General features: G+C 34.4%; 1 protein-coding gene across 3 annotated transcripts in view; it reads right to left on the bottom strand.

The window, feature by feature from the left end:
* Positions 1–6,708: 6,708 nt before the first annotated feature.
* The window catches only part of LOC119782650 (programmed cell death 1 ligand 1-like), a 36,749-nt gene continuing 24,880 nt past the window's right edge, over positions 6,709–18,577 (bottom strand). The window contains exons 1-10 of one of the 3 annotated variants that reach the window (XM_038283690.1): positions 16,352–16,536; positions 14,763–14,823; positions 14,362–14,615; positions 13,928–14,024; positions 12,565–12,831; positions 11,618–11,728; positions 8,924–8,992; positions 8,704–8,754; positions 8,204–8,321; positions 6,709–7,250 (exon numbers count right to left, since the gene is read on the bottom strand). In XM_038283690.1, coding sequence (XP_038139618.1) covers positions 6,776–7,250; positions 8,204–8,321; positions 8,704–8,754; positions 8,924–8,992; positions 11,618–11,728; positions 12,565–12,831; positions 13,928–14,024; positions 14,362–14,615; positions 14,763–14,817 — 1,497 coding nt within the window. In that variant the 5' untranslated portion in view covers positions 14,818–14,823; positions 16,352–16,536 and the 3' untranslated portion in view covers positions 6,709–6,775. Of the gene's footprint in view, positions 7,251–8,203; positions 8,322–8,703; positions 8,755–8,923; positions 8,993–11,617; positions 11,729–12,564; positions 12,832–13,927; positions 14,025–14,361; positions 14,616–14,762; positions 14,824–15,971; positions 16,024–16,351; positions 16,537–18,577 lie in introns of those variants that run through there. The other 2 variants (XM_038283689.1, XM_038283688.1) reach the window with 2 other exon arrangements.

Below are 18,577 nucleotides of genomic sequence, written 5' to 3' on the forward strand. Positions count from 1 at the left end.
TAAGTCTTGCATTGCATTATTTTTGCCTTTCAAAAAGGCAAAAATATAGGTTTAAAGTCTGTAACTTCTGAAAAAAATAAATTATTTCAGGTTATATGTGGCAGGAAACTACTATGCACAGCTGAAAAACATATTAGAACAGTAAAACATGGTAGTGGCAGCATCATGTTGAGGGAGTTTTGTGCTTTAACGAGGACAGGGAGGCCGGATGGAGTTAAATAGAGGAAAATGCTGTAAACAATCTGTTAGAGAACACTAAAGACTTGAACCAGAGGTTCGCCTCCCCGGAGAATTGTAACCCACCGCTAAAAATGGTCCAGGCCAAAATCTGGGACAAGACTTGACGGTTCTTGTTCTCAGACACTTTTAATCCGATTGGACTGGGCTTTAGCTGTTAAGCAATAAGGAATGAATTAACATCCCCTCTCTATTAAATATTAATTTGAACCTATCAGATAACATCACAATAATCTCCGTAGATTATAATGATTTACCTTGTTAATTGTGTAGATTAGGACAGATGTTTTATTGCATATGCATCATATTTCATCAGGTTTTGCAATTCATCTTCTACAAATCTAATCTTTGATTATTAAATTAGGAAACTCTAAGGGTTCTTTAACAAAGGTCAAGTGTAAAGCCTATTTGTATGAGTTTTTTTTTTTTTGCTTTTTCAACAACAATTGAGTTGCGTTGTGTAATCTGTAAACACCAGCTCACAGTTAAAGCGGTCAGATTTTTTAAAAATGAAAAACTATGCAAAAATGTGATCTGTGTAAATAATTCAAACCTAAACCTTTGAGCGTAGTCCAAGACACACTCATTACATCCACTCCAGTTGCATCGAATGCATGAGAGTAACCTGATCTCTTAGGAGAGGAAGAGTCGATCACGGTGATGTATATGTGCTTGTGTACGTGTGTTTGTGTGCACTGAGTGTGCATTTACATCCATACATTATTGAATAATTGCTTCCTGATGCTTCCCTCCTTTCCCTGGAATATTAATTACCGATTGATGAAACTTTGTTGGTCTGAGGGGTTGATGTTGAAGGAGGAAATGGGGGGAAGGTGGGGATCAAGCTGTTGGGGAGTGGGTAACCCTCATTGTGAGTGTGTTTGGGCTGTGCTGGGAGGCAGGACCGGGTGATGGGTAATAAAGTGAGCGGGATCGTCAGGGTTTAGTTTCAGGGGCAGCCATTTTTCTTCGTTTAAAACAATGATAAGAAACGATAATGCATGATAATAAAAAGAGACATTTATCACAATTTGATGGGAAAATATATATATTTTATCAAGACAGCTTGCAGGTTTTGTAATACTTTTCCAGACTTCCTCCTTTTGAGTGGATGTCCTGCTTGTTAAGTCAAGTGATAAATAAAATAAGAATACTGTTTATGTAGCTTGTGCAATGTGGTGATATAGAAAATTTTTATTCTATACATGCTTCATACTAAAACTGACCAAAAATGAAAACTGCAATAGTGAAGATTTACACATTTGTAACGAGGTGACATTAATGTTTCATGTCTTTGTTTAAAAGCATTTTATTTTATTTTTGACTAGTTTATTGCAGGATTAAAATTTACAAAGTTTTATTATAGAAACGCTATAGGCTGGATGAAAAGGGAGACTACCCCATCTAGTGGACATCTGATGTGAGATTTTTTTAAAAAATCATCTTTATGAAAACCTGTCTAGGAAAAGGATAAAAAGAGGGAAATAAACACTAAGATATTATTTAATTGCTATACTTAATGAAGGTATAGCAATAAAAAAAAAAAAAAAATTCTTTTTATAAATTACCTTAACCTCCTGTGACCTTTTTTTATATTTTGCAGCTGATTTTCTACGTATTATCAGCAAAAAAACTCTAACATATTAGAACATTAGCTTTGTTTATTGTCATTCTTTACAATGACTCCACAGCTCAAGAGCATTAAGTGAAAAAAAGAATGCTAGAACTGTAAATATACAGTCTAATGTTTATATTACTATTTTCTTAATGTATTTATTACTGCTTTCAAGGCTGCACTTTAAACAAAGTTTATTTTTATATACACTCATGTACAGTATACAAACTGACAAAATAAATCTGTCTAAGTCTCTCTAAGTCTAACTTTTAAAACAAGTTAGAGGGGACACCTTTTTACCATGGGCCACCTATAATTTATTTTAAATTTTAATTGAAGTATTTTCAAAATATCTTGAATACTGTCTTTTCAAAAAAAAATACACTGACAGCCTTTTATAGGGGTTAAAAGTGGCATAAATAAATGTTTTTGAGGAAAGACAATTATTATATAGATTTATATAAATCAATTCTTCAGTCTCATTTTATAATTAAGGGCAGGGGTGGGTAGATTATCCAATAATCATACTCAAGTAACATGGATTCATCATTTTTAGTAAGAGCAAAAAGTAGGGATCCGATGAAATTACTTAAGTCAGAGTGAAAAAGTATAAGCTAAGAAAGGCTATTCATGTACTGAATAACTGATGCTGGTATTTTAAAGACTATTATATGATAATCAAAACAAATTATGCAATTGAAAAAATAACAAATCTAAAAAAAAAAAAAAACACAGACACATATAAGCAGAAGAAACACTTTACCAAATTAATTTTCTTTTCAATGTAAAAGTTATTGAACCAATTCTCATGGTTGGTCATATTTACATGGTAGAAAGAGTAAAGTAACTCTAGTGGCAATATTTACTCCTCACTATAAACGGGCTTGACCTCCAAATCTTTCCAGTAGGTTCACCAGATATAAAGTTAGCTTGTGTTCAACAAAGAAGCACAAATTTTAACATAAATATTAACTCTGTCCCTTTGTCTCGAACTCTTTTGTTTAAAACAACCTTGTTTGTTATTTTCTGAAGTCACTCATGTGAATAGAGTAGTCAAACATTTTACTAAAGTATCAGTCGTGATATTTCATAAAAATATTAAGTGGCAATAAAATACCGCCAAATGTTTTGTTGTCAAAATGTTAAGTAAATAAGTGAATAGAACTAGTAACTACCCACCTCCAAGCATCTATAGGGGTGATGAAATTACATTTTTTTTTATTGGTTTAGACTTCTTATTTCCCCACACTGAAATATTAAGCAACTCAAACATTTTTCACATTAAAAGGAAACATCTGTTACCACCGAAACTCCCATTCAGTATATCTGAGGTTTTTCTCATGGTGGGAAATGATATCAGCGTGTAGAAGAAGCTGTTCTTGTTTAAAGCAGAACTTTAAAAGATTGCTGCAACACATTATTGCCAATTCTTCAGCAAGTAAAGCCACTTTTTTATACAGATTTATATAGAGATCTTTTTGTTATAAGGCTCTTCTCCTGTGGAACCAATTACCAGTTTTGTTCCATGAGGCAGACACCCCGTCTACTTTTAAGGCTAGGCTTAAAATTCTTCTTTTTAATAAAGCTCATAGTTAGAGCGGCTCAGGTTATCCTGATCTATCCATATAGTTATGCTGCTATAGGCTTAGACTGCTTGAAGACATAGGGACCCCTTTTCATCATTCTGCTCCAGTCTATCTCTATTCTGCATTATTTTTTAATACAACAACTTTATGCCCTCTCTGCTTTTTCTGATCATAATAGCTTCATTTGTTCAAATTCTGTTTGGCTGGGACACCATCCTGGATAGAAATATCAGCTGGGCTGCTTGCATCAACACCTGCAGTAATAGATGATAAAGTTTGGACGGTTTTTTAATGTTTAGTCTTGTGTCTCTACTAGAAATATTATATATACAAAAACTGAGTTGAATTTCAGCAGTATATAAGCAAAAAGGTTTCTGGAAAAGAAGTCTGATTGAAGCTATTTAAAAAAAAAATCAGAGCAACAGCTAGACCATGTTGTTTATTTATTATGCTCTGCAGGCTTCTTTCCAATTTTACTGCTTTGTCTTTGGGGTTCAGCATCATTATAATTAGGGGTGCTAGGGGTTAGCCTGTCTTACTGTTTGATAACTATGAGATGGCTTTGAGTTTTTATGGCGTTAAACAAAATTAAAATGAAACAAAAAGAAAATTGTTATTGCTTTAGTTTAGTTCAATCTTTGTTTTTACAGTGATGCCATAAAATGCATTAGCATTTCCTCAAAGATACCAATATGCTAAATGGTATCATTTACTGGGGGTTTCCAAATGGTTTCCAATCTTTTTCTAAACCCAAATTTCTTTATAGGATGATTCATATAGTAAATCCCAGGTAGATTTATAAATACACAATCATAAGCTTTTGGTATGTTTTTTATTTTTTGGTATGTTTGCTGTATTCTAAAACCTAGCCAAACCTTTATGTTGTTACAAATCAAAACAATCCTCCTACTAGGTTTTATGATCTGACATTTAAATTATAACCTCATGATTATTTTATAACTGTCAGATTGCTTACCGTTTCTGTTTTTAGCTAAGTGATGGAAGTCTACCTAGAAACTAATTTGATTAATAAAGGTAACTAAGCAAGGGACAGATTTTGATGATTTATATTATTATTATTATTATTATTTTAAGTAAAGGCAGTGGCCTAAGGAATAAAAGGCAGTGCCCTAAGAAAACTGCCTAATTATGAACATGTTTGTACTGAAACTGTAATCTCGATTAAAATGCAAATTGTAGTTGACAATAACAATTGATTTAATTTTTTCCATGGTTTTTATACAGTATTCACCTTTTCATCCAGGCAGACAGAATAAAATCATAACAGAGCAAAAGAAGGAAGAATTATAATAATAAAATATTTGTTACCCATTGTTTTTCAAGAAACCAACATGTCTTTTTTGCTTGTTCTTTTATTGTTAGGTTTTGTTTTATCTTAAATATATGAGCTTATCTGTTGAATTTCCCTAAACCCTGACAAAGAAGGGGAAGAACAAACCCTGTCACTTTGGATGAGGAACTATGTCAAACAGACTTCATCTACTTTAAAAAAAAAAAGGCATATATATATATATACCGCTAGTGAATAATGCAAAAGGAAGGACAAACCTGGTACAGCAAACGACAATAACATCCTCAGTTTGGTGACAATTAATCATCTAACACCTATCTTAGTTTGAGCTGTGACCCAGTTTCAGACTAAACTCACAAATAAAAAAGGCTGTTTGACTGAACCGGACTGAACCACATGCAGTGTTTCCAAACATTTAAAAATATGTTGTGATTTTAGGTTGCAGTAATGAATTAAAAAGCAAGAGGCTAGAAATTCATTCTACAGGTTGAATATATGTAGCAATACAGTAACCAGATTATCTTAAATCTGGGTACTGAAGTGGAAGTTTTCCCTATTAAAAATACACTAAGCTTCGACAAACATCACAGCGGTCTAAACTAGAACCAATGGAATATTTTCAATGGATTTCCATTCAAACATTTGACTTTAGAAAATGAATATATAATAGCTTCTGCATTTGGACATTTTATGCTATGAACATGCAACAAAGTTTGTAAACCTTTATTTGGCTGCCATTAATCAGCTTTAGTAACTTCTCGGAGGTCATTGTCTTTGGTTCACATTTCAGTTCTCCTTTTATCTCTCATGAGATAAATAGCATTATTGCCCGCTGGTTACTTTATGGTTTCTGTCTCCTCAAAACACAAAGGTGAGATTGACTCTGAGGTTTTGTGAAAATCCGGTGTTCTTGCAGACGTATTTATACTAAAGCTTTCGTGTTTTTGTTTGCTTTTTTTTTTACTTATTCATTGGGATTTTCTGTGATAGACCAAGACAAAGAGATGCCTTGATTTGAAGGGGAGAGAAGAAAGCAGGTTGCTTTCTAAAGCTTGTATTCATATAAAATGCCTTCATGGAAAAGTGCAAGATGCAAAATAGTACATGTGGTGGAAAAAGGTAATTTTGCACATCTCCCTGAACATTGTGGTAATGGGGAATCAAGTTGTTGGTGTTAAAATGCTGTGTAGATGCTTCTCTTTGACAGAGACAGGAAAGGTTGTCTGAGTTAATGGAAAATATAAGCAGCTAAATACATGTTAGAGACGGTAAAATGGTTAAGAAAGCTGGATAGCTGGATACAATTGCAAAACATTTTTTTAAAACACATGGTCCCAATATATCAATGAAACTTCTGGCTCTTATGTGACTAAATAAGAAAAAGCTGAAAAGGAATTTACACTTTTTTTGCTTTAAAAATATCCCGAATAACTCATCATCTAAGAAAAATGTCTTTTTGCCAGAGAAAGAAGAAGATACCAAAAAAAAAAAAAAGAAATATTCTTTGTGAACTGTGCATTCCTGTAAGCTGTCGTGTCTCCTGCCGAGAATAATGAGGCACTTCCTCATCTGCAGCCGACATTAGAGAAGCTGTTGCTGCTTCGCTTGCAGTCCAGCAACTGCCTTTCATCTAGGTTTCTTTTTCTCCTGCACCAACAAAGAACTGAAACTTGTAGAAAGTCTCAAAAGACCGCTTGGCTTATCAAATTTATTGAAAGCGAAAGAGTTTAAGGCCATTTGCAGGTCTTTTCAGCTATTGCATAAACAAACAGGGTGGAGTTCAAATTTTACTCAGCAGCTTTTCGAAAAATTAAAAGAGACCAAGTGTCTTAGATAAACAGCATTAGGAAATGTAATATCTTTAATAAAGCAGACGACAAAGATAATTTATAAAAAAATACAAAATATATATTTATTGCTTATGCTTATTTTAAATGTAAATGTGCAGCATATGTGGGCTTTAAAAAACTATACAAACCATAAAAACTTTTAAAAATGTTACAATTGTTAAATATGTTTAAGTTCTCAGTACTTTCCAGATTGCATATGAAGCGTCAGCGTCCCTTCTGTTGTCAGAGTCTGTTTGAGCACAGGACAGTCACCTGGACAGGAAGTGACCAATACTCTACAAGATCCTCTATCACTTAGAAACCTCCTTAAAGTCTCATCAGAAAAGTGGTTCCCCTCTTTATAACCATCCAATAGTAGCAGAGTCTTGTCGGACTTGGCCAGAGCAGTCCTCAGCTCCTCTGCTGATACCTTGTTAATGAGAGACAGCTGAGTTCTTGCTTCCTCAAACAAGTCCCCCCTCAAGGCGCTGCAGTTCACATACAGAAGAAGATCCAAAAAACTGCCGTCAAAGAATTTGGGAGCACCATCGGTCCAAGATGAGAGCAGGATATTGGCTACGGTTGTTTTCCCACTGCTTGAGGGCCCTTCGAGTAACAGGACTTTACCAGCTTTCGGGAGTAGATCCTGGAGTCTCACATGTAGGCCCTCACTAAAAAAGGAAACAGCTCTGTAATCCAGTATTTGATAAACAAGTAGAATTATAAAAACTTCGGCTAAAGCTGTCGGTACAAACAGTTAGTCTCATAAGACAACTGTAAATACAGCCAGCAATAACAAAAAAGGTCCTAACATTGATCCATGACGGACACCACACATTGCAAGAATTTCTAAGTGAAGATAGTTTAATTTAACAAATGTATGCAGTTCATTTCATTATTTTGCCGTTTAATACCCTCGTAGTTTTAGTCACTTTGTTTTAAATCTGCTACTAAAAACAAATGACTTTTACGCTTTTTCTTAACGCATTACTGATCTACTGCTGCACAATGTTATCTACCAAAACAGGGTTTGTTTGGATTTAACAAGCTCCTTTATCGGTTTTATTCTGTAAAAGTCAACTGGCATAAAATTGGATCATAAAAATGTAGGATGCAATAATTAAATACTATTGATTTAAATCTTTAGCATAATTTTATTAACTATTTGGGGAGTGGCGGCCTAGTGGTAAGGGCATAGATCTTGGAATCCCGTCGTTCTGAGTTCGAGCCCCACTCCCATAGACTGCCACTCTGGGTCCCTGAGCAAAGACCTTAACCCCACACTGCTCCCCGGGTGCCGCACAATGGCAGCCCACTGCTCCCCAGGGAGATGGGTTAAATGCAGAAATAAATTTCTCCAATGTAAGATCAAAAAAGATCTATTTTTATTATTATTTATCCCTATAATTTCAGTTGAATACTGTTTGGGTTAATCGTTGGTGAATTGGTAAAAAGTTGAACTAAGCAGATTAAATATATGGGTTAAAAATGGCAAAAGTACAATTTGAACTTTGAGCAGTTTTAATTTATTGCTGTAATTGATAGATTTACTGGAAATTAGATCAAAACAAAGGTTAGTTTGAAATGATCTCGCTGGGTTTGGAAATATGTCTTTGTGACTCACTTGTTTTGCAGCCTGTGGGGCAGCTCCTCTGCAGCGAAATTATCACAGTGGCATCTCACCTTTGTAGTGAGGGAGAAATCAGAATAACGAGCTTTCAGATGTGACCTCAGGTTTTCCTCTGTGTGACGTGAAGAGAAAATAAGCTCATTGTTAAAAGAGAATTAGCACAATGCGAAAAGAAGCATCTAAACATTCCTGTTTTACTTCCTTTTTGGGCAGATATATTCATATAAATGTGACTAGGACGATGGGATTTTTCCCTAGACAGAGGGAGCATTGCACTCAGAATCCCTTCATTCAGTTTTGACATTTTCATCTAGATTTAATATTTCTAAGAACATCTACAGTCATTCATATTAAGGAATTAATCTTATTTACTTTTGTTAAAGTTTCTCTTTTAGTCTTTTCAGTAAATCAGTAAGTTAGTAATGAAAACAGAGGCTCAAATAAGCCTGGATAACATGAAAACACATCATTTTTTATAATATACAGACACTTACCTTCAGTAATAACTATTTCCTCAAGCTCTCTTTCTTTATCTCTTTTTAGGCCTGAAAGAAAACAGCATTATCAAAAAAAAGTAGGATACCTATTCTGCTATTTATCCAATCAGTTTCAGAGTCAATGATTAACAAGGAGTTCAATCACAACTAGTGTGAACATTTGTGTGACAAACATCATCAGCAGTTAAACTTCAGTTATGAGGGTGCTCAGACTTACAGGCAGTGGCAGATGTGGAGTTCTCCCCATCATCAACTAGACAGTTCCTGGTGCTGGGACTTCTGGAACCTATAAGGCAAGGGAACCTTTAAGTGAGTGTATTGGTACAGAACTTTAAGTATAGATATTTGTCTAGAAACACGAATGCAGAAAAACAATCGGGGGATGGTATCTTTGCCTCTGAATGCATGTATCATACTGGGACTTTTTATTAGATAAGACATATATTTTTTGTTTGCTTCCCATATATTTCTCCTGGAACGTTGCAATCGAAATTGAAAATTAGTTTAGGGACAAAATGAAGCACTTACTGGAAATAAAATGACTCGCTGTAGTCAGAGTAAAGGCGGAATTTTTCTTAATTTGTGTGTGAGAGCACAAATTTTCTATTTGAACACCAATAAGCATGACAAAGCTCTTCTGAGTAGCGCTAGGGAGGCTGACATTTCCTGAATATGGTCACCCAGAGATTTTGATGCCCGTAACTAAAATATAAATCTCTTATCACAGCTTCCTGGTCATTTATCTGAAAGGTTGTGTAATAATTGTAGAAGCGAAGTGAAGGGGTATGATATATTTGATAAGGCAAACATGTGCTTAACCAAAAAAATCACCCATGCATTCACAAATAACTGTGAATTCCCCTTATATCACCGACCAAACCTAAGCAGGGTGATTCCAAGCATGAAGTTCTTCAACTTCAAAAACAACACAAAAAAAAGCCAAGTCATGCCCACATGACAACAAACATTGCGGATCACATGTCAGCGAAGTCACACAGATTTCATAACAAAACAGGTATGGATCCGAATTCACCGTTAAAACACATTTAATCAGACCTTCCTCTTTCTGGAGGAAATGTCACAGATTGCATGACAACAGCGTGCCTCGCTGAAATTTTGCCGGGTTTTCTTGCCACTCAGCCTTTTCAACTTTGGCATTTTATTTTCTGTGGGAGGGTTGAAATGAAACAGGAATATTTAAAATGCTGAGTAATGAGCTAACAGTGATGGCTGGCCACTTGAAGGCTGAGAATGGAGGCAAACTTTATGTCAAACACTAAAAATGTCAGAGAGAGAGAACGGGATTTTACTGAACAATTCAGCAGGTTATGGAGCTAAATATAGACTCAAACGAGGAATTAAAGGTCAACCAAAGTAAAAAAAAAAAAAAACTCCACTAATACTTTCCTATCCCACCAGTTTGTTGTGGGTATTTTCTTTCAGGTATAGCCTAACTTGCATATCATTTTTTCCTTTTACTTTCTTTCATAAACTGTCTATGTTTTCAAAGTTATATTAAATTTCCCTTTTGTGGAAGAATATTGTGCTTTTCCTTTAGGCCTTGATCATCTCAGATGCTATTATTTTCCAACTATCCCTTTCATTTATCAACTGAATATTTATTCCTTGTTCATGATTAGAGTTATGAGATTTATAATGCAGTATAAGATGATTTTATTTTATTTGCTGACCAACCTAATAGTAGTGAATATGCATCACAATAATCATTTAAAACATTGTTTGCATTGTGTGATTCTTCTCCTCATGATGAATGGGTGAACAATTAATTTGGGCCATCTAAGCATCATTTGAGTCCTGCAGAATGAGGCCTGGCTTCTCCCTTCTGAGCTTCCAGTCCTCTGAGAAATAGATGCATTTCTGATGTTCTTGGACAGGATCACACTGGATGTATCAAATACCACCTCTGCTGTCTTTAACCAAGACCATGGCTTTTTAAATCCATGTTGCTAAACAGAGCTATTGATGGATCTTTGATTGGGTTTGCCAGAGTTTTGAACCATGTGCCGTTGCTGGCTGGAAAACCTAACTCACATACAACCTAATCACAGCGGTTTTTAATTTAGTATCCAAACAGGACTCAGGTTGAGGAAATCCCCTTTCCTGAAGTGCTTAGGTTTGTATCAGGAACAGAAAATGTCGAATGGGACATCATTAAATGTATCTTTCTTCAAGAGATACTTTTTTTTTTTTTTATTGGGTTACTGGAATTAATTTCAGATTTTTACAGTGAATACATTATTAACCCTTTACATGGCACTCAGCGAAATAATTTGAAAATCAAAATTTCAAGTCAAGAGTGTTATTGGAGCACAGAACATGGACTTATAACCAATGTAACATTTCATATATACATATATATTTTCATGGGGAAAATCAAGGTCAAAAACAGTCAATTGCCTTAATAGGTTAAAAACAAAACAAAAGCAAAGGTTCTTCAATAAGTTTATTCATGGGAAACACTAACAAAGTGAAAGGAAGGCATTCTTTACTTTTCTAATTGGCTTATTACCTTTTTTATTTAGAATGTTTAACATTTTTACTTTTTAACTTAACTTACAGTATTAGTTTTTTGTATCTTAATCTATAGTAGTTAAAATATCATTCAAGGTTTCATCTAACTGGTCAAATGCCAAAATCATATGTACAGCCATGTAGCAGTATCTTTGCTGAATGGCTGGAAATAATTCTTGTACTTTCAGACCTCACTGAGGGACATAGGGGAGTCCATTTGTAAAGGATGTGCAAGTGAGCAAAAATGGTAACTTGCACTACTAAGGGTTAAGCCACTTGTGACTTACTGAAGAAAATACAAACTACTTAGGAAATAAAACGATTCGGTTTTGATTCTGTTTAGTGAGTACAAAAACGATTAGAAGAAACAAGCAGTTACCTTTTTTATGTTTGTAAGTCACCATTCCAACACCGAGGGCAGCTAACAGAAATCCAATACACAACACAGGAATAAGGACATCGTTTTTTCCATGAGGGGAGAGTATCTCATCTGTAGAAAGAAAATATAGGGGGAGTGCTTTTAACATCATAGCTGAAGTTTAGCTAATACATGTTGCAAAATTTTTGTTTATGTCCAAACATGTTTTCAACCACTTTGGAAAGAACCAAATTTTACAAAGACGAAGTGCAGCAGACTTCCCTAAAGTGGTCAAGAACAAAACTAATTGTGGCTATAAAGCAGAGGTAGTTGAGACCGACCTAACTGTATTTTTTGCTGAGCATAAAAACATCTTTTTCAGATTACTTTTACTGTTGTTGATACTTTTATAGTTTCCCCAAGCATTTATTAGATCCTCTGTACTTTAATCTCACCAAGTTCCTCCCCATTATAGACTAAATTTAATATTTAATCTTTAAAAATAATCCTTCCAGTAAAACTAAACCAAATCAAACACTACAGAGGAAGAAAAAGAAAATCAGAAGGTATCTTCAAATTGTAGGCGTTTCATAAACGCCTACAATTTCTTTGAAAACGGGGGAACGTCTCGGATCTCTGGAAAAACTGTAGGCAGGTTGCAAAGATCACTTTGCTTTGACTTGCTTTGGAGGAGCTTAGAAAATTAACTGAAGATATAGATACAGGAAAATAAATGAACACAACAGGAAGCTGCAATACATAGCAAACCACAGAGGTGGTGGCATCACATTTCCACCTGTTATGCTAGCTAGTAAATATTCTATAAAAAGATTTTTTTTCACTTGAAATTGATTCTGTTTCCATTTAGTTATTTTACAGAGACGGTTTATGAGTTCGTGTGAATGCCTCTTATTATATACTCTGAGCATCATCTTCAAAGAAAACCATGACAGATGTTAGAAATGTACCTGGAATGTGAAATGTAGCAGAGTAGCCATCTTTGGTAAAGTTACATGTGTAATTGTTTTTCTCTGTGGAGCTGACTTCAATGTGACTGGTGACTTTGAATAGATTGTCTGGCGCTGGTTTAGTTGTGGTGTTTGGATGGTGTTCCTGCAAATGTCCATTCTGCCACACAACAACAGACTCCGGGTAACCCTCAGACTGGCAGGTCAACACCACCTTATCCCCCTCCGCTGTCGTCTCAATCCGCTTTGTGATCGATTTATATGGAGCTGAGAAGGAACACGAAGATTAGCAACATTTTATTACAATAAAAATCTATTCTTTAATTTCTGAATGCAGAATTCTTACAATATTTGATGCTTTTACATACATTTTTTAAATGATGTTATAGATTGATAAGGGCTAAAAGATATATGTTTAAATTTTTTATTTTCTTGAGTTCCTTAAAAAGCCGAATGTTAGAAGTCGCTTCTAATTAAATAGCAGTGTTTGTTGAGGGACAAAACTTACTTTAGTTAATATTCACAATACTTAGAAGAATACCAGAATAAATTATTTTGGATTAAATATACATTCTTGAAATCCCATCTTGTAATCAATAACATATGAATTTCCCAAAACCCCAGAGCATATTCCAATGCTGTGTTTGAGTTCAACACTAAACCTAGTTTAGGACTCTTGGGTCTTGTTTTATAACGCAAAGGTAACATGATGTTACCTTTTTTTTTTTTTAAGTAGTGGAAAGGCCTTTTTTTTAATGGTACATTATTCATTAGTAACTCTAAAATCTAAAATTATAATTTGGGATTGGATTATGTGGTAAACGAAAACTATCTTTTTCAAATGCCATTTAGTTTCTAGGAATGCATCAATTCTAGAAACTCCAACTTTTTTTTTTACTTTTGAAGGCAGCACAGGAAGTATATGCAGAAACATTAAGTATTAAAGAACAATAATATTTCAAAGAATTATAAATTCCACTTAAAACATCCCAAGAGGTAACTTTGGCAATGTTACAAACACAAACTTTAAGTCTTTAATCAGTCTTTACATGTACTGTACTTGTAGATAGATACCTCTGAAGATCTGCAGCAGTAATTGCAGAGAGAAAAAAACATTCAAGGGGTGTACAGTAAAAGTGTTTCTGCAAGGGACTGCATCTAAATAAGTCTGAGGCTTTTTTCTTTACCAAACTGACTAATGTGTTTAGTTTCATTTTCAATCTGAGTTTACTTTAACTGCCCAGAAATGACCATGTGCAGCAATGGTTGAGCAAGACCATTCCCAGAACAAAAAGCCCTGAAGTATTTAATGAAAAAAAACAAAAAGAATGCAAACTGTTATGGATTCAAAGAATGATCTTACCTCCAACTGACAAACCTATAGTTTTATAATCGTTTCCTTCTGTTGTTTGAATTAAACACTGATAGGTCCCCGAGTCAGTGATCCTGAGATCTGATATCTGTGAAGAGAGAGGGAGAGAAACCATTATATACACTTGAGATAAGCTATTTTAAATAACAATAATAACTGGAAAGCTTTTTCACTCTTCAAGAGTTTACTGCAGCACAAGAAAACAGATTTGTTGAATGTGTGGCTCTGTTTAAAGAGAAATTTAAACAACAAACTGCACCTTCTGGTGGGAAAATTTGACTCCTGTAGCAGTTATTTCTAGCAGCATACAAAGTTGATGACAGGTTATATCAGAGAGCCCCAGTTAAAGAAATAACATTTGGTCATCTGACTGTTTTAATGTAACTCCATTAGAATGAACTGATTCACTTCCAGCGAGCAAATACCTGTAACTTTGCCCAGCCGTTTTTCAGCTCATCAGAGAGAAGCTTCACTCGACCACGGTACTTCGGAGATGCAAAGGACTCCACGCTGTCTTCCAGTCGCATCACTTCCTGCGGGTTGCTGGTCATCCAGTGCCAGATAACCTTCAGGCCATTCTGAGGATTTTCTGGTTGGGAGGAAAACTTGCAGCCCAGCACAACATTTCCTCCATACTCCGACATGTATGAGGTCTGCTCTGCCTCCACTGTAAACAACGCTGTAGGAAAGTGACGTAGTAGAAGTTGAATAAAGTTGCACAAAAAAACAGCAAAGGCCACTAAACCTCAGGCTTCATTCATGTGATGAATTTGCTTTGCAGATTTAAGTTAGCCTTCATCCCAAGCTGACTTTTTTTACTACCCACCTGCTAGAGATGGCTGCAGGAAAACATGCAGAAGTGCAATAATGGTCCAGTCCATTGGAATCTAAAGGAAAGTGGGTATAAGTGCAAACAAGATGAAGTATTTTGGCCACAGAAGATCACAAGTCACTGTGCAGATGGTCAGCTGAAAATAATGATGACCTGCATGACACTTAGATCATCAATAACACATGATGCTGAGTTAGCCATTTTTATCTTTGATCAAAACATGACTAAGCTCTTTCTGTTACAAAGCAAACTCATATTCTATATGTTTGTGTAACAAAACATTAGGAGACGAGAACCAAACCAAAAACTACTTTTGTGTTTAACTCTGAAACATAATCAGTTTCCAATCTTTCCCTTATTGAGTGATTCATAACCAGAAACATATTTTTTCACCTTTTAACAGGATCTTATTAGGAGCACAATGACAATGAGAAATATGTTTTCTATGGCAATATCAAAAGTTTTCTGAGCAATGAGCTTTTTGGCATAAATAACTTTTAGAAAATGTTCTTTCTTGTATAAAATGTTGACAGGAAAACTGTTTTAGTAGCCTTTTTTTTTTACACATGGTTCTACAATAATAAAAAACAAACCACACAAGTAAAAACTGGATTTTAGTGGGTTTAGTGGTTTGGTACATGGGGCATTTTAGAGTATCAGACACTAAAGAAAGATAATTTGAAGTAAAATATGAAATTTTGGTACTACCACAATCATTAAAATTTATTTTTCTTTTATATTTTTGAAACTACAATGACTGTCTTATATTGATAATTGATATAGCAAATTACACCCAATACTACATGATCAGATTTTAATTTTCTACTCTTCTAAAACCTCAAAAATGATTAATGTGAATACTATACCTTTCCTACCCACACCTGGCATAATCCCATAGTTTAATTAAAAATACTTTTCTTTTTATTTGTTTATGGAACAAATTTTAATCAGCTTACAAAGTTTTATAAAAATATCTTAGTTTTTAAACATGTAAGGCAAAACATATGAATTTCATGATTTATTTTTACGTTTTGAAATGGATCAAACCCATAATTGAAATATTACTTGAAAGCCACACTTTATATTATATGGCTTTCTTATTAGGAGAGCTTATCAAAATAAAAGCATAATATTCGTCAAAGCTAAGCAGAGAAATGATCAAGCTTAATACAGATAATGATGATTGATAAGCTGCTGTCCTACCTGCAGATAATAGTACAAGCCTGTAGTTTTCATGTGCTCTCTCCTTATTCCTTTTCGCATTAATGTGAATTTTTTTTTATCAAACTAATTTTGATAAGGAGGAGGAGCTTCCTCAACATAACCGAGCCCTTAGTAAACTCAACCCATGTGGCTTCGTCTGACTCAACTAATAATTTAAACAGTTAAACAGAAACAAAAACCGATTGATTCTTGTTCTTCTACCATAATGTCTCACACAGGCTACACATTTTTTACTCTCTCTCTGATTTAAACGGCATAACTTTAAGTAGAATCTGTCAACAAATATTTAAATTCCTTTGTTACATTTAAAGTTAATAAAGAGATGTATGTTTGACAAAAACAGCTTTTTTGCGACATACCGAAAACGAAGAGAGGAGGGTGCGCAGTCTCCACGGTAACTGGCGGTACCCCAAAATCAAAACCGGTTTAAATCCGATTACGTACGAATTCCGCAGTTTAAGTCCGTGACAGTAAAAAAACCAACAAACAAAAACGGCTAAAACAAATAAATACAGATGTCTGATGAAGTTACAGGAGTAAAGAAATGAAACCCAGCTGTTTTATCACACACTTTTATATAGAGGTCTGTGTTTTCCAGCGCTCAGCTGAGTGGCCGATTTAATCGGTGACGTCACGCCGAGAGTATTTATAAAAGCTTATTACCGTAAAGATGACAAAACGTTTTTTTTTTTTTTTTTTTTAATGAAACCTCATTATAAACTGTCATTTTCGGCTGCTCATCAAAAGGAGCAGCCATAAGTTACAATGTTATGTTATAAACCGTGAAGAATACTATCTCACGTTAAAATATAACAAAATCATTACATTACATTTTTATTTTTTTTACCTGTAGCACTTTGAGATGTTTTGATGAAAAGCGCAGCATAAATTAAATGTATTCTGATTATTCTGATTATTATTATTATTATTATTATTATTATTATAAACAGTGCACAGCTTTCAAGAATAAAGAAACTTGAGCAGAAATAGCCACAAGCATTTAGTTCTGTGATAAAGTTCTGTGATAAAATATAGACAAAGGCAAAAAACTAAACTTAATATCTGAGACATTGGTTTTCATAAAAGTAAATGCGACAGCTTGCAACACATACCCTCTCTGCAGCCCCCCTACACCATGAAAGAAGCTAAATAAACTATAAACCAGAATAAAGTTCCAATCAGTTCTATAATAAAAGTTTTTTTTGTCCAGTATGGATTTATAGATTACAGTTGTTTTATACAATTATTTTTAGTTATATAGAAACTTTTTTTTTAAAAAGCAGTCTAGATCCCTATCAGTCAAAAATCCAATTAGTTTCAATCCGAAGCTGCTGATTTTATACCAGCTTCAGCAAATAGAGCCATGTTTATATTAACCTTGATCCAGTGAAACTTAAAACAAAAAATTAACTAATCTAATTAGAGATATGAAAATATGTAGACAAAATTACCTTATTGTGATGATTTTGCTACACACAGTCAAGATCTAAATTAAAACCAGTTGACTTTACAAATAATTTTTCCATGCCTTACTTTTTGAATTAAGTGCATGAACCAAAAAATAATTTTATTGATTAATATTGTGTTGGAGTGTAACAAGCTGACTTTGACTGTCCTATTAGTGGAGCTATCTACTCTGTAATCCAGCTATCAGTAGATTAAGAGACATGCTCTCTGGCATATCTAATAAAGTCTTAGTCTTACCTGAATAATAGTAATGGTGCATGGTGCTATTTTCCTTTTCACATCATATTGCTCTGTGTTTGCTACCCTTTAAAATAGATATGAATAGCTGACATTGTCTTTCTTGTAAGTGAGGGTCAGTCAGATGAGCAGCAGTGAGCAACAACATTTGAGAAGGCATTGCTCTGCTCCCATTCTGGCATCTGTCTATAAAAGAACTTTGTAAGCCATTATACTTGTAACCGGCCAAAAAATGTTGTTTTAAAAGCAGAAATAGGATGTATCAATGCATATGATCGGTCACCTTAAACAGATACGATTACCCATTTAAATATTTTAAAACTATATAATTAAGGTCTCTGGTTTAGACTAATATTCAATAAAAAAAAAAAAAAACATGTTCATTTATCCTTTTGTGTAATATCATTAAAAGTATAGTTTTTCAAGTTTGCATTTCTGAAAGTACAGTCCAAAACAACAGCAATATCCCTGGCACGAGACACGGATAAATTCACAATAAAAACTAACGTAAATTTAAAGAAATCTGGGTTCTCCATCTTGGTACCAGTCGAGAGGAATTTCCATCAGTACCATCACAAAAACATGAAGTTATTAAACTGTTATCAGCACATATAACCATAATATTTTTGACAATGGGCCTGGGGAAGATTTTGTGGGTTTAACCAGTGATTTATTTATTTTCCTGTAAATGCCTGGACACAACAATTAGAATGCCTCTTGTCACTACTGTTGGTATCTGCATGCTGTGCTCGATTTCCGAGGCATCCCTGGGAAAGCCCTCGTTTGAAACTCTACTTCCTATGTGACTCAAAGCAGCACCAGGAAAGATTTCATAGATGGGTCGTATGTATAAAAGCTCTCCTCCAAAATTCAGATGTTAG

This window comes from Cyprinodon tularosa, unplaced genomic scaffold, assembly GCF_016077235.1.
Source record: "Cyprinodon tularosa strain WSP-4 unplaced genomic scaffold, ASM1607723v1 ctg196, whole genome shotgun sequence".
NCBI classification, from domain to species: Eukaryota; Metazoa; Chordata; class Actinopteri; order Cyprinodontiformes; family Cyprinodontidae; genus Cyprinodon; species Cyprinodon tularosa.